This window comes from Cynoglossus semilaevis, chromosome 15 (genome assembly GCF_000523025.1).
Source record: "Cynoglossus semilaevis isolate Cse_v1.0 chromosome 15, Cse_v1.0, whole genome shotgun sequence".
NCBI classification, from domain to species: domain Eukaryota; kingdom Metazoa; phylum Chordata; class Actinopteri; order Pleuronectiformes; family Cynoglossidae; genus Cynoglossus; species Cynoglossus semilaevis.
In genome coordinates this window covers 9,336,671-9,363,491 of record NC_024321.1, presented here as the reverse complement: position 1 = coordinate 9,363,491, position 26,821 = coordinate 9,336,671, and the positions used below count along the sequence as shown (strand labels likewise).

General features: G+C 42.4%; 2 protein-coding genes across 13 annotated transcripts in view; both read left to right on the top strand.

Moving 5' to 3' along the window:
* Positions 1-26,821, top strand: part of LOC103390873 (protocadherin alpha-10-like) — a 77,478-nt gene that overhangs the window by 38,428 nt on the left and 12,229 nt on the right. Inside the window, exon 2 of one of the 12 annotated variants that reach the window (XM_025063454.1) lies at positions 8-1,431. The exons of 5 other annotated variants lie outside the window; for them this stretch is intronic. In XM_025063454.1, the coding sequence (XP_024919222.1) occupies positions 8-1,431 (1,424 nt within the window). 6 more of the 12 variants (XM_025063453.1, XM_025063450.1, XM_008326934.3 and 3 more) reach the window with 6 other exon arrangements.
* Positions 17,772-20,739, top strand: LOC107989586 (protocadherin alpha-13-like). Its single transcript, XM_025063460.1, is given in 1 exon segment — positions 17,772-20,739. A coding segment is annotated over 1 exon segment (2,415 nt). The 5' UTR covers positions 17,772-18,324.

The following is a 26,821-nucleotide window of genomic DNA, read 5'->3' as shown; positions in this document are numbered from 1 at the left end:
CGCGTAGGAGCTACTGACAAAGGCCAGCCTCCATTGTCAGCCCAGTGTAAAGTGCTAATAGAGGTGCGGGACATTAATGACAATGCCCCTGACATCACAGTGACGTCACTGCTCAGTACAGTAAGGGAGGATGCTGAAGTCGGCACTGCCATTGCCCTGGTGTCAGTTCTAGACAGAGATGGAGGGAAAAATGGTGAAGTCAAATGTGAGATAGTGAATGAGGTCCCCTTTAAATTAGAAACAAATTATAAAAATTATTATTCTTTAGTCATCGGTGGACCTCTGGACAGGGAACATATCTCACATTACAATATTACAATCAAAGCTACAGACGACGGTAGCCCCCCTCTTTGGAACACGGCAGTGGTTCATATTTCTGTGTCTGATGTTAATGACAACAATCCGTTGTTCACAGAACATGTGATTAATATATATGTAAAAGAAAACAGTCCAGTTGGTACTGTTTTAAAATCAGTTTCTGCCACTGACAGTGACGCTAATGAAAACGGTCGAGTTAGTTACTCCTTAGTCAGTGACAACAACTTGGTGCCGGTGTCGACTATGGTTAACATCAACTCGGAGACTGGAGATTTAGTCAGTCTGCAGTCTTTTAACTATGAGGAGCTAAAAATGTTTCAATTTAAAGTCCAGGCCACAGACTCTGGAACTCCACCACTGAGCAGTAACGTGACTGTGAATGTCTTTATTCTGGATGAGAATGACAACAGTCCTGTGGTTCTCGCACCGTATTCTGAGCACGGTTCTGTGAACAGTGAGACCGTCCCTTATATCGTTGAAGCAGGACACATTGTAGCGAAGATCAGGGCTGTTGATGCAGACTCAGGATACAACGCACTGCTCTCCTATCACCTCTCTGAGACCAAAGGAAACAACCTGTTTCGAATCGGAACCAGCACTGGAGAAATCAAGACTAAGAGGAGAATGAGTGACAATGACCTGAAAACTCATCCTATAATAGTGCTGGTCTCTGACAGTGGAGAACCTTCTCTGACAGCTACTGTGTCTATAGAGGTGGTGGTGGTTGAAAGCTCAGCTGACATCCAGACTCAGTTCAGACACGTTCCAGTCAAAGAGGAGAACTTCTCTCCTTTAAATCTGTACCTCCTGATTGGTATAGTTTCTGTGTCAGCCATCTTTCTGCTGAGCCTCATCAGTTTGATAGCTGTCAAATGTCACAGGACAAGTGGACCTTTTAACGGCTATGGCGCCCCCATGATCACCACCAACCCTGACGGGAGCTGGTCTTACTCTAAAGCCACTCAACAGTATGACGTCTGCTTCAGTTCAGACACTCTCAAGAGTGACGTAGTGGTTTTTCCTGCACAGTTTCCGCCTGTAGATGGAGAACTGATCAGTATAAATGGAGGAGACACGTTTAACAGGACGCATACCTTACCCAATAAAGAAAAGGTGAGTTAAATAAGACTTATGTTTATTGTTGTTCTGCCTCGGTCAAGATTTGGGTTGCGTTGAATGTAAACAAAAGTCGCTGTCTCTGGTGCTGAAAAGTGATTTATTCCTATTTTCTTCAACAAAGGCTGCTCATTCTTTACATGTTCTCTTATTGTACAGTACATTTTAGACCCACCACTGTTTATATATCTTAAAATATGTTCATTGTAAAGAAGTATAGCGTTATAGTTATAACAAAGGCAAGTAAACGTAAAAACATGTTTTTGAAAGTTTGCTTACTGTTGAGGCAAGATTTAAAAAATCCTCACTTACATTATATTTCAAATTAAATTAATTTATAGTCAGCTAACATCAAACATAACATAAAAGTATATGTTTATAATAAAACTATATAACGTAATGAAGTCGTGGTCACAAACACAAGGTTTTACCCCAGCATCCCTGGCATTTAATGTTCATGTATCTATTTCACGGAAAGAATAGTTTTTGCAATTGCATAAAGTTACCACAAGGCGACGCCATAGACCGTAACACTGAAATGGCATAGCTCCACCCAAACGTAAAATAGAAGTGCATGTGGATTTTCTTCACAAAGAGAGAAGGGATCAGAAGCAGCGGTGTGGATTATTCGTTTTTAAAAATATGTTACTCAACAGACGAGCACTTCAAAATTCACTACCTTTCACCTACCCACGATAGAAACATAGACCGGTGGATGTTTGCTTGATTCGTTATCATTGGAATTATGCCGTCACCGAGCAGCACCGTGTGTATTTTTGCCTTTGCTTTGTTGATGTTAATGGATGATTACCGAGTCGTGGCGTCTGGGCAGCTTTCTTACTCGGTGCCGGAGGAGGTAAATCTAGGAACTAACGTTGGAAATATCGCCAAGGACCTGAATTTAAATGTCAACGACTTAGAGAGCCGTTCCTTTCAAGTCGTAAAAGGATCTAAGAGGAAATATTTCGAGGTAAATCTTAAATCCGGATTTCTCTACGTCAGTGAGAGGATAGACCGAGAAGAGCTTTGTCCTGACGAACTGAAATGTGTTGTTAGTGTAGAGGCTGTGATAAACAACCCGCTGAAGCTTTACAGCATCGAGGTGGAAATTAGAGACGTGAATGACCATTTACCGTCATTTAACACAAGGTTGCAAACGCTGGAGATTGCAGAAAACACACAGCCTGGATTTCGATTCGCATTGTCGGAAGCAACCGATGCAGATGTAGGTAAACATAGCGTTAGTGCGTACAGGCTTAGTCAAAATGAATATTTCAGTCTTGCCACTCACAAAAGAGGGGAGAGTGTGTCCCCAGAGTTGGTGCTGCAGAAAGCGCTGGACAGAGAGAAGAGGCCAAACCTTAAACTGCTGTTAACTGCGCTTGACGGGGGAACGCCACCGAACTCTGGCACATCAGAAATCGAAATACACGTACTTGACAATAATGATAACGCTCCGGTGTTCAGTAGCAATTTATACAAAATAAAATTGCCTGAAAACGTAATGACTGGTACTGCTATTTTTACCTTAAATGCAACGGACGCGGACGAAGGCTCAAACAGTGAAATAGTATATTCTCTTCGCAGTAAAGACCAGGATCACATTTTGGATGTGTTCAAAATTGATTCTGACACAGGTGTCATATCTGTAAAAGGAAAAATTGACTACGAAGAAAGAAGAAATTTTGAGATCCGGGCAGAGGCTAGAGACAAAGGCCAGCCCCCGATGTCCGCGCATAGTAAAGTGCTGGTAGAAGTGATAGATGTAAATGACAATGCTCCGGAAATAACCGTGACGTCACTACTTAACACAGTCAAAGAAGACGCAAGTATAGGCACCGCTGTGGCGCTGGTTTCAGTTTTGGACAGAGACAGTGGAGAAAACGGTGAAGTAAAATGTGAAATTATTTACAAAGTTCCGTTCAAGTTAGAAAAAAATTACAAGAAATATTTTTCTTTGGTCGTCGATGGGCATCTAGACAGAGAAACAGTACAAGAGTACAATATAACAATTTCCGCGTCGGATGAAGGGATTCCCTCGCTGACCAGTAGCAACGTGATTACTGTTTATATATCAGATGTAAACGACAACCCGCCGTTCTTCCAGGAGCCTTTTATAAATGTGTATGTTCAAGAAAACAGCAAAGTAGGAACAGCTATCAAAACGGTGACTGCAGTCGATGCTGACGTCAGTGACAATGGGAAGGTGACGTACTCACTTTTCCATAGCAGTGGTGAATCTTTGTCAACACCAACTCTCGTGAACGTCAACGGCGAAACTGGGGATATAGTCACTTTGCAGTCGTTCAATTATGAGGAGATTAAAACGTTTAAATTCAAAGTCCAGGCCACAGACTCTGGGGTTCCTCCACTCAGTAGCAACGTGACTGTAAACGTTTTCATTCTGGATGAGAATGACAACAGTGCAACGATTCTTATGAGAATGACAACAGTCCCACGGTTCTTGCGCCATATTCTGAACACGGTTCCGTCAACAGTGAGACTGTCCCTTATAATGTTGAAGCAGGACATATTGTGGCAAAGATCAGGGCTGTGGACGCGGACTCTGGATACAACGCACTGCTTTCTTATCACCTCACTGAGACCAAAGGAAATAATCTGTTTCGGATCGGAACCAGCACTGGAGAAATCAAGACTAAGAGGAGAATGAGTGACAATGATTTAAAAATTCACCCCTTGGTGGTGCTGGTTTCTGACAGTGGAGAACCTTCTCTGACAACCACTGTGTCTATAGAGGTGGTGGTGGTTGAAAGTTCAGCTGACATCCAGACTCAGTTCAGACACGTGCCTATAAAGGAGGATAACTTTTCTTCTTTGAATCTTTATCTTCTGGTCGGCATCGTGTCGGTTTCAGCAGTTTTTCTGCTGAGCCTCATCAGTTTAATAGCTGTCAAATGCCACAGGTCAGATGGCAGTTTCAGTGGCTACAGCGCCCCGGTGATCACCACCAATCCTGACGGGAGTTGGTCTTACTCTAAAGCCACTCAACAGTATGACGTCTGTTTTAGCTCAGACACTCTCAAAAGTGACGTAGTGGTTTTCCCTCCACCATTCCCACCCGCAGACGCGGAGCTAATAAGTATTAATGGAGGGGACACGTTTACCAGGACTCAGACTTTACCTACTAAAGAAAAGGTGAGTTATGACACATTTTATCAAAACGGATCTTGAATGTAACCAAAAACTTTTTTGGTTGTTGTTTTCTGATATAACGTGATGTAATACCTTCATGGTCAAAGTGAACTCCTTGTTGCCCAGATGCTTGTTTGTAGTGTTCCTATATCTTCAATATATTTGTGGTGCATAATATCCCTACAACCCATAGTTTGTTAGAACTGCACGTTGTCGCTGTCCGTGGTGCTATATCATTTTCCCTATTCTTGGATTTCTGGTACAGACGCTGTCCATAGTGCTGATTGACTTGTGCTGGTTTTCTGTGTGAAGTAGTTAAAAACATGTCGATTGTATACATACTTTACGTGTACTACAAATAATCTTTCTTTGTGTTTTAGTTTTTTAAACTCATCCAAATAACGTAGGGTATTTATTCTGTATTATTGACACTGAATATTATACAATAGTACAGTATATGTTCTTCAAAAATACCGACACTAGATGTCGCCAGAGACCGTTTTAAAATCACATCGCAACCCCCCTCCTCTTGTAATGACAAAACACAAAAACGTCATTATCTGGGTGTGTTTTGGGAGGTAAGCGTACAGTAGAGTCCGGTGGAAGAGAGAGCTGTCTGCGGCGAAATGGATTAGTAAAAATATTCTGTTGGAATCGTTTTATAAAGCCACAAGGCTGAGTGTAGCGGTCGTGGCTTTTTCTTCTTCTTTTTGAACAGCGATGGCTGCTCTGGAACAATGGGATATCATCGGGGCTCTGCTTTTCACTCTTCTTTGTCTCTGCGACCGGTCTGTGGCTCAGATATCCTACACGATCTCAGAGGAGGTGGACAAAGGAACATCGGTGGGAAATCTCGCTAAGGATTTAAATCTCAATGTTCAGCGATTGGAATCCGCGGGACTTCAGATTACCTCTGGATATAACAAACACTATTTTGACATTAATCGTGAAAGTGGAGTGCTCGTTGTTAACGAGAGGATAGACAGGGAAGAGCTTTGTCCAAATACGGTAAAGTGCTCTTTAAATCTCGAGGCCATTTTGAGTAATCCCCGCAGTCTCCACCGAGTTGAAGTTGTGATTAATGACATTAATGACAATGCGCCCTATTTTCTTGAAGAGACGACTGTAATTGACGTGTATGAATCTTCACATATCGGAGAGAGGCATCCACTGCCTCTGGCCTATGATTTAGACACAGGGGCGAATGCGATTAAAACATATAAATTGCACCCGGCCGAATATTTTTCTTTGGATATACAGAGCATCGGTGAACAGAGTGTATCTGCTGAGTTAGTGTTACAAAAGGCTCTAGACAGAGAAAAACAGGAGGTGATTGAACTGACGCTGACCGCAATAGACGGTGGAAAACCTCCCAAAACAGGGACTTCACTGATTAAAATTAATGTGCTGGATGTGAATGATAATTCTCCAGTGTTCAGTAAATCTTTGTATAAAGTCCAAGTGGTTGAAAACGCAAATATTGGCGCACAATTATTGACATTAACAGCTACTGATTTAGATGATGGCGTAAATGGCCAGCTGTTGTACTCTTTCAGCGACAAGGGGCGTTTAAACCCAGATGCCAAATTTAGTTTAAATGAAAATACTGGAGAGATAACAGTGAAGGGTAATATTGATTATGAGGAGAATCAAGCGTTCGAGATTCGCGTTCAAGCCAGAGATAAAGGCAACCCTCCTAGAAGTGCACATTGTAAGGTGTTAGTCGAAGTCATAGACGTCAATGACAACGCTCCGGAAATTTCTGTCTCGTCCCTTTTGACTCCGGTGAAAGAAGACGCTGATATGGGTACAGTTGTTGCCATGGTCACCCTGACAGACCGAGACGGAGGCAAAAACGGCCAGACACACTGTAACCTAACAGGCTCGCTGCCTTTCAAAATAAAGTCTAATTTTAAAAACTATTATTCTTTGATAGTTGATGGTCCGTTGGACAGGGAGAAAGTTTCCCGATATAATGTATCGATCACAGCCACGGATGAAGGAAACCCACCTCTTTCAACGACCAACGTCATCACTGTTGACATTTCTGATGTCAATGATAATCCTCCTTCTTTCACGCATTCGTACATTAATGTGTATGTGAAAGAGAACAACCCGGTTGGGACAACTGTGTATGTACTGACAACGGTAGATCGAGATCTAAATGAAAACGCCAGATCAACTTTTCACCTGATAAATACTCCACCGAAACTAACAAACGTAGCGTCGATGATAAATGTCAACTCGCAGACCGGGGAGATAATCAGTCTGCAATCTTTTAATTATGAAGAGTTAAAAACGTTCCAGTTTAAAGTCCGGGCCACAGACTCTGGGGTTCCTCCACTCAGCAGTAACGTGACAGTGAATGTTTTTGTTCTAGATGAAAATGACAACAGCCCTACGGTTCTGGCACCGTATTCTGAGCACGGTTCCGTTAACAGTGAGACAATTCCTTATAATGTCGAAGCAGGACACATTGTGGCAAAGATCAGGGCTGTAGACGCAGACTCTGGATACAACGCACTGCTTTCTTATCACCTCACTGAGACCAAAGGAAACAACCTGTTTCGAATTGGAAGCAGCACTGGAGAAATTAAGACTAAGAGGAGAATGAGTGACAATGACCTGAAAACCCACCCCCTGGTGGTGCTGGTCTCTGACAGTGGAGAACCTTCTCTGACAGCTACAGTGTCCTTGGAGGTGGTGGTGGTTGAAAGCTCAGCTGACATCCAGACTCAGTTCAGACATGTGCCGAAAAAGGAGGACAACTTCACTTCTTTGAATCTCTATCTGCTGATAGCAATTGTGTCAGTGTCAGCCATCTTTCTGCTGAGCCTCATCAGTTTGATAGCGGTCAAATGTCACAGGACAGATGGTAGATTCAGTGGATACAGCGCCCCCATGATCACCACCCACCCTGACGGGAGCTGGTCTTACTCTAAAACCACTCAACAGTATGACGTCTGCTTCAGTTCAGACACTCTCAAGAGTGACGTAGTGGTTTTCCCTGCCCCGTTTCCGTCTGTTGATGGGGAACTGATCAGTATAAATGGAGGAGACACGTACACCAGGACTCAAACCTTACCTAATAAAGAAAAGGTAAGGGGACTATAAGAAAAAAAGAATACACAGAATACAAATTGTTTGCATTGTTTAGCCTTCCTGTTCAAGTTTCCTGCCACCACACCACACACTATGATATGATTACTAGGGGATGTGTATAATTCACAATACATCGTTATTATTTGTTAATTAAATTGCCAGTACAGAGTCACTGTCTAAATTATTCTCTCAAATACATGGTATTGAGAGAAGTCCGTGGTGTTCACCTTTGTGCTATAACTGGCGCTCTCCGTGGTGCTGCATGAAAGCGGTTCTATTATTCAGATTAAACAGAGTTAAATGTTACTTATTTTTGTAATTTGTATTTTTTCTAGATATTTTTATTTTGACATAAAACAAAAAATACCATAATAAAAAAATATAAAATTGCATACATATTTCACGATTTAATTGTGGTTACTCTGTAAGTCATTTTAAGATGACAAACCAAAAAGATCATTACTGACAGAGAGCGCTTTCATTCAGAACCACGGAGAGCTCCAGGTCCAGATCTATGGTAAACAGCAGGGAAATTCTAATTTGTAGTTGTTTTAATGTCTATAACAAATAGAAATAACACTACTACAAATACACACAATGTAATTGTAATAACGCAAGATTTAGTTAGAGTGTAAATAATTTAAACACACAATCCCAACTAGCGACATTTAACTGGCATTTTGTAGTCAACGTCACGATTAGTGTGATATTTGTTTTGACTTTTTTCAACCACATGATGTCGCTGTAGACCATAACTATATTTTATCTTATTATGTGCAGAGCTCCTCCCGACACATGAGAGCAAAACCCTCGCCGGCTGTGGTGAGGTTGTTATTTGGTTGTGGCGTGGCCGGTTGCTGCTAACGCTGGCTATGCGTATGTTGGATACGCTGTACATTATATGGATTCTTTACATTTGAACTGGATGTAGATGAAAAACAGGAATTCCTTGTTGGATGTCGACGATGGGAAACCTGCAGGAATATGTTTTGGTTCAAATATTTGTAGCACTTTGTCTTTGTGGCCGCTCGGCCTCGCAGTTGTCCTATTCCATTGCCGAGGAGGAGAACAAAGGGACCGTAGTGGGAAACATCGCAAAGGATTTAAATTTGAATATACAGGACCTGGGGACAAGGGATCTACGAATTGTTTCAAGTTACAGTAAGAATTATTTTGACGTGAATTTGCGAAACGGAAACCTCTTTGTAAACGACAAAATAGACAGAGAAGAGCTTTGTCCGAAGACGACAAGCTGCTCTCTCAGAATACAGGCTATGTTAAGTCATCCACTCAGTGCTTATCGCATCGAGGTCAGTGTATCAGATGTAAATGACAATTCTCCACAATTCCCTGAGCACGATTACTTGTTAAATATCTCTGAATCTTTAGCAGCAGGAGAGCGGTATTTTCTCCCTTTAGCAGTAGATGCAGACATCGGCAGTAACTCAGTGAAGACTTACAGGCTCAGTCAAAACGAACATTTCTCTGTAGAGACGCAGAGCGGTTTGGATCACGGCGTGTCCGCTGAGTTAGTGCTGCAGAAGGCTTTAGATCGAGAAAAACAGTCGGTAATTGAGCTGACTCTGACGGCCGTAGATGGCGGTAAACCACCGAGGTCTGGTACGCTTAGGGTTATTGTAAATGTCATAGACGCCAACGATAACACACCGTCGTTTAGCAAAACCCTTTATAAAGTGCGTGTAAGTGAAAATTCTCAGAGTGGAAAAGCTCTAATAACAGTTAATGCAACTGATTTAGACGAGGGCATGAACAGCAAAATTCTGTTTTCTATTCTCAAACAAGGAAATGCTAATAATTTAAATGCATTTGATATAAATCCTGAAACTGGACAAATAACCGTGAAGGGAACATTAGATTTTGAAGAAACGCCTGCATATGAAGTCAGAGTTCAGGCAGTGGACCAGGGCAACCCGCCACGAAGTGCACATGCAAAGGTGCTGATAGAAATAATCGATGTAAATGACAATGCCCCGGAAATAGCAGTGACGTCACTGATGACACCCGTAAGAGAAGATGCAGAAATAGGGACGGTGGTTGCTTTTATCACAGTCAGTGATAAGGACGGAGGAACTAACGGTGCGGTTAAATGTAAGGTTGAGGGTTCTATTCCCTTTAAACTCAAGTCCAACTATAAACATGATTATTCATTAGTAGTTGATGGACCACTGGACAGAGAAAAAACGTCTCTTTATAATGTCACCGTTACAGCTGCAGATGAAGGAAGTCCATCTCTGTCCAGCCACAGGGTCATTACTGTTCATGTGTCTGACGTCAATGACAACGCACCTCGTTTCACTGAGCCTGTGATTAATGTGTACGTTAAAGAAAACTCTCCAGCAGGGTCCGTCATTCATACTATAAACGCCTTCGATCCTGATTTGGAAAATAATGCAAAGTTGACTTACTCAGTATTAGACACAGCACATGCAAAATTACAAATTCCAACTGTTGTAAACATTAACTCTGAGACTGGGGATATTACGACCATGCAGAGTTTCAACTTTGAGGAATTAAAAACATTTCAGTTTAAAGTTCAGGCCACGGACTCTGGAGTTCCCTCACTGTTTAGTAACGTGACAGTGAACGTTTTTATTCTGGATGAAAATGACAACAGCCCTGTCATCCTTGAACCGTATTCTGGACAAAGCACGGTTAACAGTGAGACCATCTCTTATAATGTTGAAGCAGGACACATTGTGGCAAAGATCAGGGCTGTGGACGCAGACTCTGGATACAACGCACTGCTTTCTTATCACCTCACTGAGACCAAAGGAAACAACCTGTTTCGGATTGGAACCAGCACGGGAGAAATTAAGACTAAGAGGAGAATGAGTGACAATGACCTGAAAACTCATCCTATAGTAGTGCTGGTCTCTGACAGTGGAGAACCTTCTCTGACAGCTACTGTGTCTATAGAGGTGGTGGTGGTTGAAAGTTCAGCTGACATCCAGACTCAGTTCAGGCACGTGCCAGTAAAGGAGGATAACTTCACTGCTTTGAACCTCTATCTGCTGATCGCCATCGTGTCAGTGTCAGCCATCTTTCTACTGAGCCTCATCAGTTTGATAGCTGTCAAATGTCACAAGACCGACAGCGGTTTCGGCAAATATGGCGCCCCAATGATCACCACCAACCCGGACGGAAGCTGGTCTTACTCTAAAGCCACTCAACAGTATGACGTTTGTTTTAGTTCAGACACTCTGAAGAGTGACGTAGTGGTTTTCCCAGCACCGTTTCCATCCGTGGATGCAGAGTTGATCAGTATTAATGGAGGAGACACGTACACCAGGACTCAGACTTTACCTACCAAAGAAAAGGTAGGCTACTGTAGTAATTGTGATGGTTGCTATGATGTAATGGTACTATTATGGGACTGTTTCATTGATGGAATGGGATGGTATAATGTTTTAGCCCTTTGAATAGACTTTTTGTCTCTTGTGTTGAACGGCTTTGGTGGTGTTTCAGAGGTTTCTGCGTTGAACGGCTTTGGTGGTGTTTCAAAGATTTTTGCTGAATTTTCTTTCTTTTTTTTCTTCAACTCTTATAGTTTATCCCCACTTTTTTTTCTTCAACTGTTATAGTTTATCCCCACGTGTTTTGCGTGACAGAGTATGGTTGTGTTGAGATTTCTATTACAATCTGGCCTGTTGCTTGCTGGAAACCTCGTGAATTTTACAATTACAAATAACACAGTGTATAAACGAGTCAAAGTCAATAATTGCATCTGATTTTGATATATTTCATCTTAGAACAAGTTACATAAACTAAAAGATATCTTCTGCTTACGACTGTGGCATAAACGTCATATATATACACAGTGTTTAGAAACAAAATATTGTACTTTTTACGCGCCGCAGAAAGTCTTGTACCTATGATTCACCACACGAGGTCGCAGCAGACCACGAGCCTGCTTGTGAGCCATCCGTGTGAAACCCCTCCTCTGCATAGGAAGAAAGAAATCGTCATCAGTCAGTTCGTACGTCCACGGATAGAGCCGTGGCTGAAAGAGCAGAAGCTACAACACAGCACTTGTACTTTTGGGCGAAGATATTTGAACTGGATATAAATGATTTGTCGGATTCAAGTATTTTATTTTGTCAACGATGTCCACTCGACGGGGAAATGAACACGCGTGGATTTACATTGTTGCTCTCCTTTGTCTCTGCGGACGGTCGGCTTCGCAGTTGTCCTACTCGATTTCCGAGGAGGTGAACAAAGGCACCATAGTGGGGAACATTGCAAAGGATTTAAACGTGAACATCAGGGAACTGGAGACCAGGGATCTGCATATTGTTTCTAGTTACAGTAAGAAATATTTTGACGTAAATTTGCGAACCGGAGACCTCTTTGTAGATGAACGAATAGACAGAGAAGATATTTGTCCGAATGTGGAAAAATGTTCACTAAAAGTCCAGGCTGTTTTCAGTAATCCAATGGCTGCACATCGTGTAGAGATCAACGTTTTAGATATAAATGATAATTCGCCAGCTTTCAAAGATGAGACGGAATCGCTGAACATTTTTGAGTCCTCCGTGGTGGGCGAGCGTTATCTTCTGCCCTTAGCTGTAGATCCGGACATCGGCAGCAACTCAGTGAAGAGCTACAAACTGAATGATAACGAACATTTCTCTCTAGATGTGCAAAGCGATGGAGAACACGGTGTGTCTGCTGAGCTGGTGCTGCAAAAGGCGTTGGACAGAGAAAAAAACCCAGTTGTCGCTCTGGTTTTGACAGTTGTAGATGGAGGCAGGCCTCCAAAATCAGGATCATTAAAATTAACTGTTAATGTCATCGATGTTAATGATAATATACCAAAATTTAGCAAATCTCTTTACAAAGTCCGTGTCAGAGAAAATGCAACTCCAGGCTCTTTTGTAATTAAATTAAATGCAACAGACTTAGACGAAGGTCTGAACAGTAAAATCCAATATTCGCTGATTCAACGTGGAAACACTGATCCGTCAGGTCTGTTCCATTTGAACCCGGATACAGGGGAAATTACAGTGAAGGGAACGTTAGATCATGAAGAGACGCCTGCTTATGAGGTCAGAGTCCAAGCAATGGACCAGGGCACCCCGCCACGGAGTGCACATGCTAAGTTATTGATAGAGATTATTGACGTGAACGATAATGCCCCAGTAATATCAGTGACGTCACTGGTCACGCCTGTAAAAGAGGACGCAGAATTAGGAACAGTAGTTGCTTTTATAACAGTGAGTGACAAAGATGGTGGAGCTAACGGTGCAGTTAAATGTAAGGTTGAGGGTCCTATTCCCTTTAAACTCAAGTCCAACTATAAACATGATTATTCATTAGTAGTTGATGGACCACTGGACAGAGAAAACACTTCTCTTTATAATGTTACAATAACAGCTACAGATGAAGGAAGTCCATCTCTGTCCAGCCACAGGATCATTACTGTTCATGTGTCTGACGTCAATGACAACGCACCTCGTTTCACTGAGCCTGTGATTAACATTTATGTAAAAGAAAATTCTCCAACTGGATCAGTCGTTTATACAATACGCGCATTTGATCCCGATTTAGACCGAAATGCAAAGCTGGTTTACACATTATTAGACACAACTCCAAAGGTTGTTCCTCTTTCAACTGTTGTAACAATCAACTCGGAGACTGGAGACATCACGAGTCTCCAGTCTTTAAACTTTGAGGAGTTAAAAACATTCAAGTTCAAAGTCCAGGCCACAGACTGCGGTGTTCCTCCGCTCAGCAGCAACGTGACTGTAAATCTGTTTGTTCTGGATGAGAATGACAACAGTCCTGTTATTCTAGCGCCATATACTGGACACAGCAGCGTTTACAGTGAGACGATCCCATATAATGTTGAAGCAGGACACATTGTGGCAAAGATCAGGGCTGTTGATGCAGACTCTGGATACAACGCACTGCTTTCTTATCACCTCACTGAGACAAAAGGAAACAACCTGTTTCGGATCGGAACCAGCACTGGAGAAATCAAGACTAAGAGGAGAATGAGTGACAATGATCTGAAAACTCATCCAGTGGTGGTGCTGGTCTCTGACAGTGGAGAACCTTCTCTGACATCTACCCTGTCTTTAGAGGTGGTGGTAGTTGAAAGCTCAGCTGACATCCAGACTCATATCAGACACGTGCCCGTGAAAGAGGAGAACTTTTCTGCTTTAAACCTCTATCTGCTGATCGCCATCATGGCCGTGTCAGCCATCTTTTTATTGAGCCTTGTCAGTTTAATAGCTGTCAGATGTCATAAGGGGAATAGCAGTTTCAACAGATACAATGCCCCCATGATCACCACCAACCCTGACGGGAGCTGGTCTTATTCCAAGGCTACCCAGCAGTATGACGTCTGCTTTAGCTCGGACACTCTCAAGAGTGACGTAGTAGTTTTCCCTGCACCGTTTCCGCCTGTGGATGCTGAGTTGATCAGTATTAATGGAGCAGACACGTACACCAGGACTCAGACGTTACCTAACAAAGAAAAGGTGAGTTGTAGTATTATGTATTGAACGAGTTATTTGTGTTATGTTTGAATGAAATCAAACATCCGATTTCCAATCCACGAAGTGTTGAAATAGTTGTTACGGTTTAGGGATGTTGGGTATTTAGTGAGTGAAAAGTGTGTATTCTTGGTGCTTTGACTTTCCTCTCTTGGTGACTATAGCTTTTCTATTATTTGGTTGCAAAACCAAATGTTTAAGACTCTTGGCTCTCTGTGCAAGACTCTTCTTTCTTTAAATAAATACGCACCGGGTTTTCTTACAATCCATTTTGCATATTCAAAATTTTACTAGTGTTTTAGCTGTGTGCGACTGGCAAACCTTTGTCCTTCCTGAAAATGCGCTATCCGTGGTGCTGAATATGCGGCAGCATATGTTCACTCGTCAAACGGTGTTGGCGTATTCTCAGTATCCCGACTCTCATCACTGTGTTATATAGTTCTTTTCGTCATTTGTTTTCAAAACCAAATATTTGAGACTCGTGGCTCTCTGTGACAGACTTTTAAAAATATGAAGTGATTTCCAAGTGTCTTTTCCTAAAATGAAATGCTGCAATAATCACCCACGTGCAACTGGCAAATGTCCCTTGCCTTGCCTGAAACTGTGCTGTCCGTGGTGCTGAAGTTTCTACCTACAACATTTGGTCACTTGTTGAAAAAAATAGTTGTTCAATTGCCTTATACATATTACTGTCATCGACTTAAAGGAATGGTGTTGATGGATTTCAAATTTGACTTGTTTCTTGTGCACTTTTTCTTTGCCATATCTCAAGTGAGATTATCATCAACTACTGTACTGGAACCATAGAGAATTGAAATACTCATGGCTGTATGAATTGATAGTTGAATTGAATGGAATATTCTCAATAATGTTTATCTTTTACTCCTCGAATTTGTTTGTGTTAGAAAACCCATTGTAGCCAACTAATGAACACAGTCTTACGGTCTTACCCATCTTTCACCACACGAGGTCGCAACAGACCACAACTCTTAATGTACGTACTTCATTTGCACAAAACTCCTCCCTGCGTTGCATAAAGGAAATCGTCCTCAGTCACTCGCACTAAAAGGGGCCGAGACTTGAAGAGCAGGACCAACAACACGATAACCGTATTGTGAATGGAAACACCAACACTGGATATAAATTATTTCGTGCGGCCACTTCTTTTCTGCGTCCACGATGTATTTTCGACGGCAGACAGAAACCTCATGGATTTACATTGTTGCAGTCCTTTCCCTTTGTGACTCGTCCGCTTCGCAGTTGTCCTACTCGATTTCCGAGGAGGTGAACAAAGGCACCGTAGTGGGGAACATTGCAAAGGATCTAAATATCAACGTCAAGGAACTAGACACCAGAGATCTTCGAATTGTCTCGAGTTACAGTAAGAAATATTTTGCCGTGAATTCGCAGAACGGTAACATCTTTGTTGACCAGAGAATAGACAGAGAGGAGATTTGCTCCAGTGAGGAAAAATGCTCCTTAAATATTCAGGCTGTTTTGAGTAACCCGATGGTTGTTCACCGTGTGGAAATCAATATATTAGACATAAACGATAACTCGCCGTCTTTTGTTGAAAAAACATATTCACTGAACATCTCTGAATCGTCATTAACTGGCGAGCGTTATTTTGTCCCAATAGCAGTAGACGCAGACATCGGCAGTAACTCAGTGAAGAGCTACAAGCTAAATGAAAACGAACATTTCTCTCTTGATGTGCACAGCGGTGGCGAGCACGGCGTGTCTGCTGAGTTAGTGCTGCAGAAGGCTCTAGACAGAGAAAAACTGTCGGTGATCAGACTCGTGTTAACAGCTATGGATGGAGGTAAACCGCAAAGATCTGGTTCTTTAGAGTTAATCGTAAATGTGATCGACGTTAATGATAATATACCTACATTTAGCAAATCCCTTTACAAAGTGCGTGTCAGAGAAAATGCGCCCCCAGGGTCACTTCTTATCAAATTAAATGCCACTGACTTGGATGAAGGCCTGAACAGTGTGATACTGTACTCATTTCTCAAAAAGGGAAATGTTGATCCTTCAAATTTATTTGATCTAAATTCAGAAACTGGAGAAATTACAGTGAAGGGAACGTTAGATCATGAAGAGACGCCTGCTTATGAGGTCAGAGTCCAAGCAATGGACCAGGGCAACCCGCCTCGAAGTGCACATGCTAAGTTATTGATAGAGATTATTGACGTGAACGATAATGCCCCAGAAATATTAGTGACGTCACTGGTGACGCCGGTAAAAGAGGACGCAGAATTAGGAACAGTAGTTGCTTTTATAACAGTGAGTGACAAAGATAAAGGAAGCAACGGTGCAGTTCGCTGTAGGGTTGAGGGTTCAGTTCCGTTTACTCTGAAGTCAAACTATAAACATGACTATTTATTGGTAGTAGATGGACCACTGGACAGAGAAAAAATACATCTTTATAACATCACTATTACAGCTACAGATGAAGGAAGTCCATCTCTGTCCAGCCACAGGATCATTACTGTTCATGTGTCTGACGTCAATGACAACGCACCTCGATTCAATGAGCCTGTGATTAACATTTATGTGAAAGAAAACTCTCCAACTGGATCAGTCGTTCATACTGTGAGCGCTTTTGATCCAGATCTAGATGAAAATGCAAAGTTGACCTACTCAATGTTAAACAGTGTACCAAAAAACATCCAGCTAACTTCTATTTTGACCGTCAACTCGGAGACTGGAGATATTTCCAGTCTGCAGTCGTTCAACTACGAGGAGCTAAAAACGTTTCAGTTTAAAGTCCAGGCCACAGACTCCGGTGTTCCTCAACTCAGCAGCAACGTGACTGTGAATCTGTTTGTTCTGGATGAGAATGACAACAGCCCTGTTATTTTAGCGCCATATAATGGACACAGCAGCGTTTTCAGCGAAACCGTCCCTTACAATGTTGAAGCAGGACACATTGTGGCAAAGATCAGGGCTGTTGATGCAGACTCTGGATACAAAGCACTGCCTTCTTATCACCTCACTGAGACCAAAGGAAACAACCTGTTTCGAATTGGAACCAGCACTGGAGAAATTAAGACTAAGAGGAGAATGAGTGACAATGATCTGAAAACCCACCCTATAATAGTGCTGGTCTCTGACAGTGGAGAACCTTCTCTGACAGCTACTGTGTCTATAGAGGTGGTGGTGGTTGAAAGCTCAGCTGACATCCAGACTCAGTTCAGACATGTGCCAACAAAGGAGGATAACTTTTCCTCTTTGAACCTCTATCTTCTGATTGGCATCGTGTCAGTGTCAGCCATCTTTCTACTGAGCCTCATCAGTTTAATAGCCGTCAAATGCCACCGAACAGACAACAGGTTCAACAGATACAGCGCCCCCATGATCACCACACACCCTGACGGGAGCTGGTCCTACTCCAAAGAAACTCAGCAGTATGACGTCTGCTTCAGTTCAGACACTCTAAAGAGTGACGTAGGGGTTTTCCCTGCACAGTTACCACCTGTAGATGGGGAGCTGATCAGTATAAATGGAGGAGACACGTACAACAGGACTCAGACTTTACCCAATAAAGAAAAGGTGAGTTAAAAGTTTATCCAGAAAAAAGTTCTGTTTAAATATATTATGCCCTGGTCCACTTTTTAAAACCTAAGCATTTCCAGCATTTGCCCCAAAATGCAACCTCTTGTCTATTTCACTGTAGCAAAAATATTTTAATTAGATTTTTCCCTGATTATTTGAAAAATATTTGTCATACTGTGACGTGTATGTGCGCTATCCGTTGTGCTGAAAACACCACTCTCGGTTTCCTGTGTGACTGAACAGAAAAAACAAGTGAAAATCTTATATAAACTATTGTGTATATTTAAACTGATTTCAAATCACGAATTTTTAAGTCAAATTGAGTGATAAAAAGCTGAGGGGGCAGTTTTTTTTTTAATCTAGCTTTTATTAATCCTTCTGTTTTGACGCAAGGGGTCGCAATTGACCACAACTTAATTTTAGTTTGATTTTTCAGTCTCCTCCTCTTGTTGTGACGCAGGGCAAACGGCGAGTTCTTTGTCAGAGATCGCGATGAGAGCACAGGACTGGGGTGGATTCCATTGAATACTGTAGTGTTTAGTCGCGTTTTTCTGGGATGTACAGTTTTCCTCGTGGCCTTGTTTGGACAATGGACGTCAGACGGAATGAACAAATCTTCTCTTGGCTCTTTGTCCTGTTTCTATCTGACTGGTGCACTGCACAGATTTCATACTCTGTTTCTGAGGAGGTGGACAAAGGGACGGTGGTGGGGAATATCGCTAAGGATTTAAATGTCAACGTTCGGGATCTGCAAACAAGGAATTTCAACATGGTTTCGGGATACAGTAAGAAATATTTCGAGGCAAATGTTAAGACGGGGGACGTGTATGTGAACGAGCGAATAGACCGTGAGGAGCTTTGTCCCAGCGCTGTGAAATGCACGCTAAACTTCGAGGCTATACTGAACAACCCCATGGTGCTCCGCCGCATTGAGGTGGTGATTGTTGATATAAATGACAACGCACCTACATTCGTGGAGGATTCTCATTCTCTGAATATATCTGAATTTTCTCCAACCGGCGAGCACTTTTTGCTTCCTCTGGGTCTCGATGCAGATACAGGTAGTAATTCTATAAAAACATACAAACTGGGACCGAATGAATATTTCTCCTTAGACGTGCAGAATAACGGAGAACAGAGTGTCTCTGCTGAGTTAGTGCTAGTGAAACCTCTAGATAGAGAAAAACAGTCTGTTGTTAAGCTGACACTGACGGCTGTAGACGGCGGCAATCCTCCCAAGAGTGGGTCGGTACATATACACGTCAACGTTTTAGACGTCAACGACAACACGCCTGTATTTAGCAAGACACTTTACAAGGCACGGATAAATGAGAACTCTCCGGTGGGGTCATTAGTGATACATCTTAATGCCACGGACTTAGACGACGGCGACAACGGGAGAGTAGTTTACTCTTTTGTCAAGCGTGCTAACTTCAATCCTGCAGATATGTTTTTTATAAACGCAGAAACGGGAGAGATCACGGTTAAAGGGGACTTAAATCACGAAACACAGGCCGCGTATGAAATTCATGTTCAAGCGACAGACAGAGGTTCCTCTCCGCGGAGGGCAAACGGGAAGCTTCTGGTGGAAGTAGTTGATATTAACGATAATGCCCCAGAAATTGTAGTGACGTCACTAATGAATCCTGTAAAAGAGGATGCTGAAATAGGCAGTGTTGTGGCATTGGTGACTGTGACCGATAAAGACGGCGGAAAAAACGGTCAAACTAATTGTAAGTTAGTTGGCTCTGCACCGTTTAAGCTAAAACCGAATTATAAAAATTACTTCTCTTTAGTGGTAGATGATTCATTGGACAGAGAAAAAAATGTATTTTACAATGTCACAATTCAGGCTACTGATGAGGGGGTCCCACCCCTGTCCACTAGTAGCGTTCTTACTGTTCATGTCTCTGACGTCAATGATAACGCACCTCGTTTCCTTCAGCCATTTATTAACATTTATGTAAAAGAAAACAGTCCAGTTGGAAATCGTATTTTCACTGTAACTGCAGTAGATCCCGACATCAATGAAAATGCAAAAGTAACGTACTCCGTTATTGCTGACTCAAAAAATGTTCCTATAACTTCTACTATAAACATCAACTCGGAGACTGGAGATTTAACCAGTTTACAGTCGTTCAATTACGAGGAGTTAAAAACGTTCCAGTTTAAAGTCCAGGCCACAGACTCTGGTGTTCCTCCGCTCAACAGCAACGTGACTGTAAACGTTTTCATTCTAGATGACAATGATAATAGTCCCAATATTCTTGCGCCATATTCTGAACACGGCTCTGTTTACAGTGAGACCATACCCTATAATGTTGAAGCAGGACACATTGTGGCAAAGGTCAGGGCTGTAGACTCAGACTCTGGATACAACGCACTTCTTTCTTATCACCTCTCTGAGACCAAAGGAAACAACCTGTTTCGGATCGGAACCAGCACTGGAGAAATTAAGACTAAGAGGAGAATGAGTGACAATGACCTGAAAACTCATCCTGTAGTGGTGCAGGTTTCTGATAATGGCGAGCCCTCTTTGACGTCCACTGTGTCTATAGAGGTGGTGGTGGTTGAAAGTTCAGCTGACATCCAGACTCAGTTCAGACATGTGCCAATAAAGGAGGACAACTTTTCTTCTTTGAACCTCTATCTTCTGATTGGCATCGTGTCAGTGTCGGCCATCTTTCTACTGAGCCTCATCAGTTTAATAGCCGTCAAATGCCACCGAACCGACAATAGGTTCAACAGGTACAGCGCCCCCATGATCACCACACACCCTGACGGGAGCTGGTCTTAATCCAAAGAAACTCAGCAGTATGACGTCTGCTTCAGTTCAGACACTCTAAAGAGTGACGTAGTGGTTTTCCCTGCACAGTTACCACCTCTAGATGGGGAGCTGATCAGTATAAATGGAGGAGACACGTTTAACAGGACTCAGACTTTACCAAATAAAGAAAAGGTGAGTTACTAAAAACGTGGTCCATTTCGAGATTAAGAGTTGATAAAATATAAAAGAATATTTTCACCTGTTGCAGATGTTTTGTTGAACTTATATAATAATATGTGTTCCCTGAAAGTCGTTAAATGGTGTTTTTGTTGTCATGGTGTTATATGGTTGTGTCGTGGTCGACATTGTCTGTTTTAATTCACTTGTGTGATTCGTTTATGTGCCCACTATTTATCTGTCGTTCTCTGGTAGGAAGTAAACCATGTAACATGCTGCTTAATGCGCATTTTCGTCAGAGAAAATCCTTCGCCCAACGCATTACTAAAACGTTCAGCACTTGTGCTGTCCATGGTGCTGAACAACGAACCGTTTTGTCTTTGTCATTAAACGTGCACACTCAAATAAACACGCACACATATATACGTATATGTATATATGTATGTATGTATATGTATATATATATATATATAAATACGTTTTCATTAAATTTGGCTTTCATTTTCTCTCTTTACCTCTTTAATGAAACAGTGACGGCATCGTACAGTTACACCTAAATAGCAGTTGGTGTCGCTCGAGACCATTCAATTTGTTGTAGCCCATTTTGTTTCTTCCCAGACTCCTCCTCTGCGTGCGAGGCACCAGAGTCGGCAGGAGCTTTGTTGGAAAACACATATGTCCACGCGACAGAGAAGCCTCGGTCTGTTGCTTGCTGATCTTGGAAATGATCAAAAAATCGTATTTGTTTTGTACTTCGTCAGCGATGGGACACGGGAAACTGTCGGACTCGGTCTGGATACTAATATTTGTGTTGCTTTCTCTGTGTGATGGATGTACGGCGCAGCTGTCCTTCTCCGTTTCAGAGGAGGTGGACAAAGGAACGGTAGTGGGGAATCTTGTAAAGAATTTGCAAATGAGCGTCCAGGAGTTGGAAAGACGGGATCTACGAATTGTTGCTGGGAATTTTCATAAATATTTTGACGTGGATTTGCAAACGGGCGCTCTGTTCGTTTGCGATAGGATTGATCGCGAGGAGCTGTGCACAAATACGCCGAAATGTTCCATGAATATAGAAGCGATTTTGAGCCACCCTACGCAGGTGCAGCGCATTGAGATCCAGATTAATGATATTAATGATAACGCACCGTCTTTTCGAGAAAAGGTACAGACTTTTAATATCTCTGAATCGTCTTTCACCGGAGAGAGGTTTCTGCTTCCAATGGCGAATGATGCAGACACGGGCAGTAACTCAGTCCAAAGATACAAGCTCAGTACAAATGAATATTTCTCACTGGATGAACAGGGCAGCAGACAGCAAAACGAGCATGCTGAGTTAGTACTGGTTAAATCTTTAGATAGGGAGAAACAATCCATCATCCATCTGACTTTAACCGCTTTAGACGGAGGAAAACCCGTGCGGTCTGGGACTTTAGAAATAGAGGTGTCTGTTATTGATATAAACGACAATGTCCCAGTGTTCAGTAAATCTCTGTATAAGGCCCAAGTCATAGAAAATGCTCCGTTTCAGACGTCCGTCCTCACAGTTAGTGCCACTGATTTGGATGAAGGAACAAATGGCGAAATAATATACTCATTTATTGAAAGTGGAAATTTCAATCCCGAATCTGTGTTCTCTATTAACCCAGACACAGGGGAAATTACTGTAAAAGGCAAAGTAGATTATGAAGAGCATACAGCATATGATATTCGTGTACAGGCGAAAGACAAGGGAACGCCTTCTCGACGTGTCCACGGGAAAGTGTTACTAGAAGTCACCGATGTCAATGACAACATGCCTGAAATAATTATTACCTCTCTAATGAGCCCAGTCAAAGAAGATGCAGCAATAGGCACAGTGGTTGCTTTAGTAACGGTGACAGATAAAGATGGCGGTAACAATGGTCTTGCAAGTGCCAAAATTCTTGATCTTGTTCCCTTTAAACTAAAGATAAACTATAAGAATTATTATTCATTAGTAGTTGATGGGCCTCTAGACAGAGAGAGCGTTTCTCAATATAATGTTACAGTCATAGCCACAGATGAAGGGACGCCACCGCTGTCCAGCACCAGTGTTGTTTCTATTCACATTTCTGACGTGAATGACAATGCACCTCTGTTTCCAAACCCTGTGATCAATGCATACATAAAAGAGAATAGTGCAGTAGGAAGTTCACTCATAACTGTAACTGCAGTTGATCTTGACAGAGAAGAAAATGCAATGGTAACATATTCTTTATTGGATGACAAATTTAGGGATCTTCCAATAACATCTTTTGTGAGCATGAACTCAGAAACTGGAGATTTAACCAGTCTGCAGTCTTTTAACTATGAGGAGTTAAAAACACTTCAGTTCAAGATTCAGGCCACAGACTCTGGTGTTCCTCAACTCAGCAGCAACGTCACTGTGAATGTTTTTATTCTGGATGAGAATGACAACAGTCCTGTTATTCTGGCACCGTATTCTGAACACAGTTCCGTCAACAGTGAGACCGTCCCCTATAACGTTGAAGCAGGACACATTGTGGCTAAAATCAGGGCTGTTGATGCAGATTCTGGATACAATGCGTTGCTTTCGTATCACCTCACTGAAACCAAAGGAAACAACCTATTTCGGATTGGAACCAGCACTGGAGAAATTAAGACTAAGAGGAGAATGAGTGACAATGACCTGAAAACTCACCCAGTGGTGGTGCTGGTTTCTGACAGTGGAGAACCTTCTCTGACAGCTACTGTGTCTATAGAGGTGGTGGTGGTTGAAAGTTCTACTGACATCCAGACTCAGTTCAGACACGTGCCAGTGAAGGAGGAGAACTTTTCTGATTTGAACATGTACCTGCTGATCGCCATTGTATCGGTATCGGTCATCTTTCTGCTGAGCCTCATCAGTTTGATAGCTGTCAAATGCCACAGAACTGACAACAGTTTCAGCAGGTACAGCGCCCCCATGATCACCACCCACCCTGACGGGAGCTGGTCTTATTCCAAAGAGACCCAGCAGTATGATGTGTGTTTCAATTCAGACACTCTCAAAAGTGATGTCGTTGTTTTCCCGGCACCGTTTCCACCTGCTGATGCGGAACTTATCAGCATCAGTGGGATAGACACGTTTACAAAGACTCAGACTTTGCCTAATAAAGAAAAGGTAAGGTTAAAATCACATAAAATACAACGCAGACCAAAACGTAACATTTCAACACTGTCATGGTTTTGTTTTACAGTACGTGTACATTTGATATGGAATTTTTTTTGGCGTATTCAGGTGTGATCATAGGAGAACTGTGTGAGAAAAAATAATTTTCATTTTTACATTTATAGTAACCTTTGACTTTAGCAGTTGGTGTTGTGTATAACCATACATTTCAAACATATTTTTCTATAAAACTCAAACGAGTTTTATTTCTGGGTTTCTTCTTTTTCTTTCGGCTTTGTCCCTTTTTCAGTGGGTTGTACTTTGCTAATAATATTGAAATTACCACAAGATGTCGCTATCGCCTTACAGAGTAAAAACACATCTCCTGACGTTAAAAGAGAGAGACTGTGGAATTCTTTGTTCGCAGCAGTATATACTACGGTCTGGTTGGACTTGGCCGTTGTAACATGTTAGTGTTGGATGTATTGTAGCTAATGTATCTCAAAGATGACGGACAGGAAGCATAAACGGGCACTTGGCCGACATTGGATTTATTTTTTTCTCAATCTATTTCACCTATGGAGTCTTACAGCAACGCAGATCGCGTATTCGCTTACGGAGGAATCGAGCATCGGCACCACCGTCGGCCCTTTGGCCAAGGATTTACATTTAGATGTTAACGAGCTAGAAAACAGAGGCTTTCAGATCTCCGGACCCAACACGAGGTATTTGGAAGTAAACGCCAAGACTGGGGTACTCCTGGTGAGAGACAGAATAGACAGAGAAGAGCTATGCTCCCGCAATATGAAGTGTTCCCTGGAGGTGGAAGCCATCATCAACGCTCCCCTTGGTCTCTATCGCTTTGAGGTTAAAATATTGGATATAAATGACAACGCGCCTACATTTCGCATTCCAGGAATTGTTTTAAACGTGTCCGAGTCAGCTATTCCCGGTGAAAGATTCACTCTACCGAACGCCTTTGACGCAGATGTCGGTAGTTATAACGTAAAGAGCTACAAGCTGAGCCAGAACGAACATTTCACTCTGGATGTACAGAATGATGGGGATCATCCTTTGTCCGCTGAGATGGTATTGCAGAAACCCTTAGATCGAGAACAAAAGACAGTGGTAAAACTCGTACTGACAGCTGTCGATGGAGGAAAACCTCCAAAGTCAGGGACTGTACATATAACAGTTAACGTGCAGGATGTCAATGATAATATCCCAGTATTTGACAAGCCGTTGTACAAAGCGATAGTGCCAGAAAACACACCACTAGGTGCATCGGTAATTCTTATAAATGCTCGTGATTTAGACGAGGGTCCTAACGGGGAAGTAGAATATTCGTTCATAAACCACGACAATGACAATGTTTTAAGTAAATTTGCAATTAATCCCATAACCGGAGAAATCACGGTAAACGGAGAGCTAGACCACGAAAAAAACAATGCAGTTGAAATCCGTGTCCAGGCTAAAGACAAGGGATCAAGTCCAAGAGCATCACATTGTAAAGTGCTCATAGAAATCACAGATATTAATGACAATGCACCGAATATTTCAGTGACGTCTTTTGTCGGTGTAGTGAGGGAGGACGCCGCCGTGGACACAATGGTTGGACTTATAACAGTCAGAGATGACGACTCTGATAAAAACGGTGTAGTTAAAGTTAGAATGCTCGATTCAGTGCCGTTTACGATTAAGAACACGTACAAAAATCATTATTCATTAGTGGTAAACGGGCCTCTGGACAGAGAACGCTCAACCAAGTATAATTTAACAATAGAGGCCACGGACGAAGGGGTTCCACCCCTGTCCAGCACGTGTGTGGTTGCGGTGCTCGTCGCTGATGTGAATGACAACGCACCTCGTTTCAAAGACCCTGTGATAAACATTTTTGTCAAAGAAAACAGTGCAGTTGGCGGAGTCATCCATACCATGACGGCGGATGACGCCGATGCGGAGGAAAATGCGAGAGTGACATTTTCAGTAATAACTAATAATAAAAACAATGTCATTGGGTCAGTAATAAACGTTAACTCGGACACTGGGGATATAATCAGCCTTCAGTCGTTTAACTATGAGGAGTTAAAAACGTTCCAGTTCAAAGTCCAAGCCACAGACTCTGGTGTTCCTCCTCTCAACAGCAACGTGACTGTAAATGTTTACATCTTAGATGAAAACGACAACAGTCCTGTGATTCTATCGCCATATTCTGAGCACGGCTCTGTTTATAGTGAGACCATCCCTTATAATGTTGAAGCAGGACACATAGTGGCCAAAATCAGGGCTGTGGACGCGGACTCTGGATACAACGCACTTCTTTCTTATCACCTCACTGAGACCAAAGGAAACAACCTGTTTCGGATCGGAACCAGCACTGGAGAAATTAAGACTAAGAGGAGAATGAGTGACAATGACCTGAAAACCCACAATTTGGTGGTGCTGGTCTCTGACAGTGGAGAACCTTCTCTGACAACTACAGTGTCCTTGGAGGTGGCGGTGGTTGAAAGCTCAGCTGACATCCAGACTCAGTTCAAACACGTGACCATAAAGGATGAGAGTTTCTCTGATTTAAACCTGTATCTTCTAATTGCCATCGTATCAGTCTCTACCATCTTTCTACTGAGCCTCATCAGTTTGATAGCTGTCAAATGTCAGAAGACTGGCAACAGTTTTAACGGCTATGGCGCCCCCATGATCACCACCAACCCGGACGGGAGCTGGTCTTACTCTAAAGCCACTCAACAGTATGACGTCTGCTTCAGTTCAGACACTCTCAAGAGTGACGTAGTGGTTTTCCCAGCACCGTTTCCACCTGTAGATGCCGAGTTGATCAGTATTAATGGATCAGATACGTTTACTAGGACTCAGACTTTACCTAACAAAGAAACGGTGAGTTGGTGAGCTTGACTTTCAGATACACACCAAAGAAAAATAAAATATCACCGATTTACAAAAACATGCTAACTCCTTGTTCAT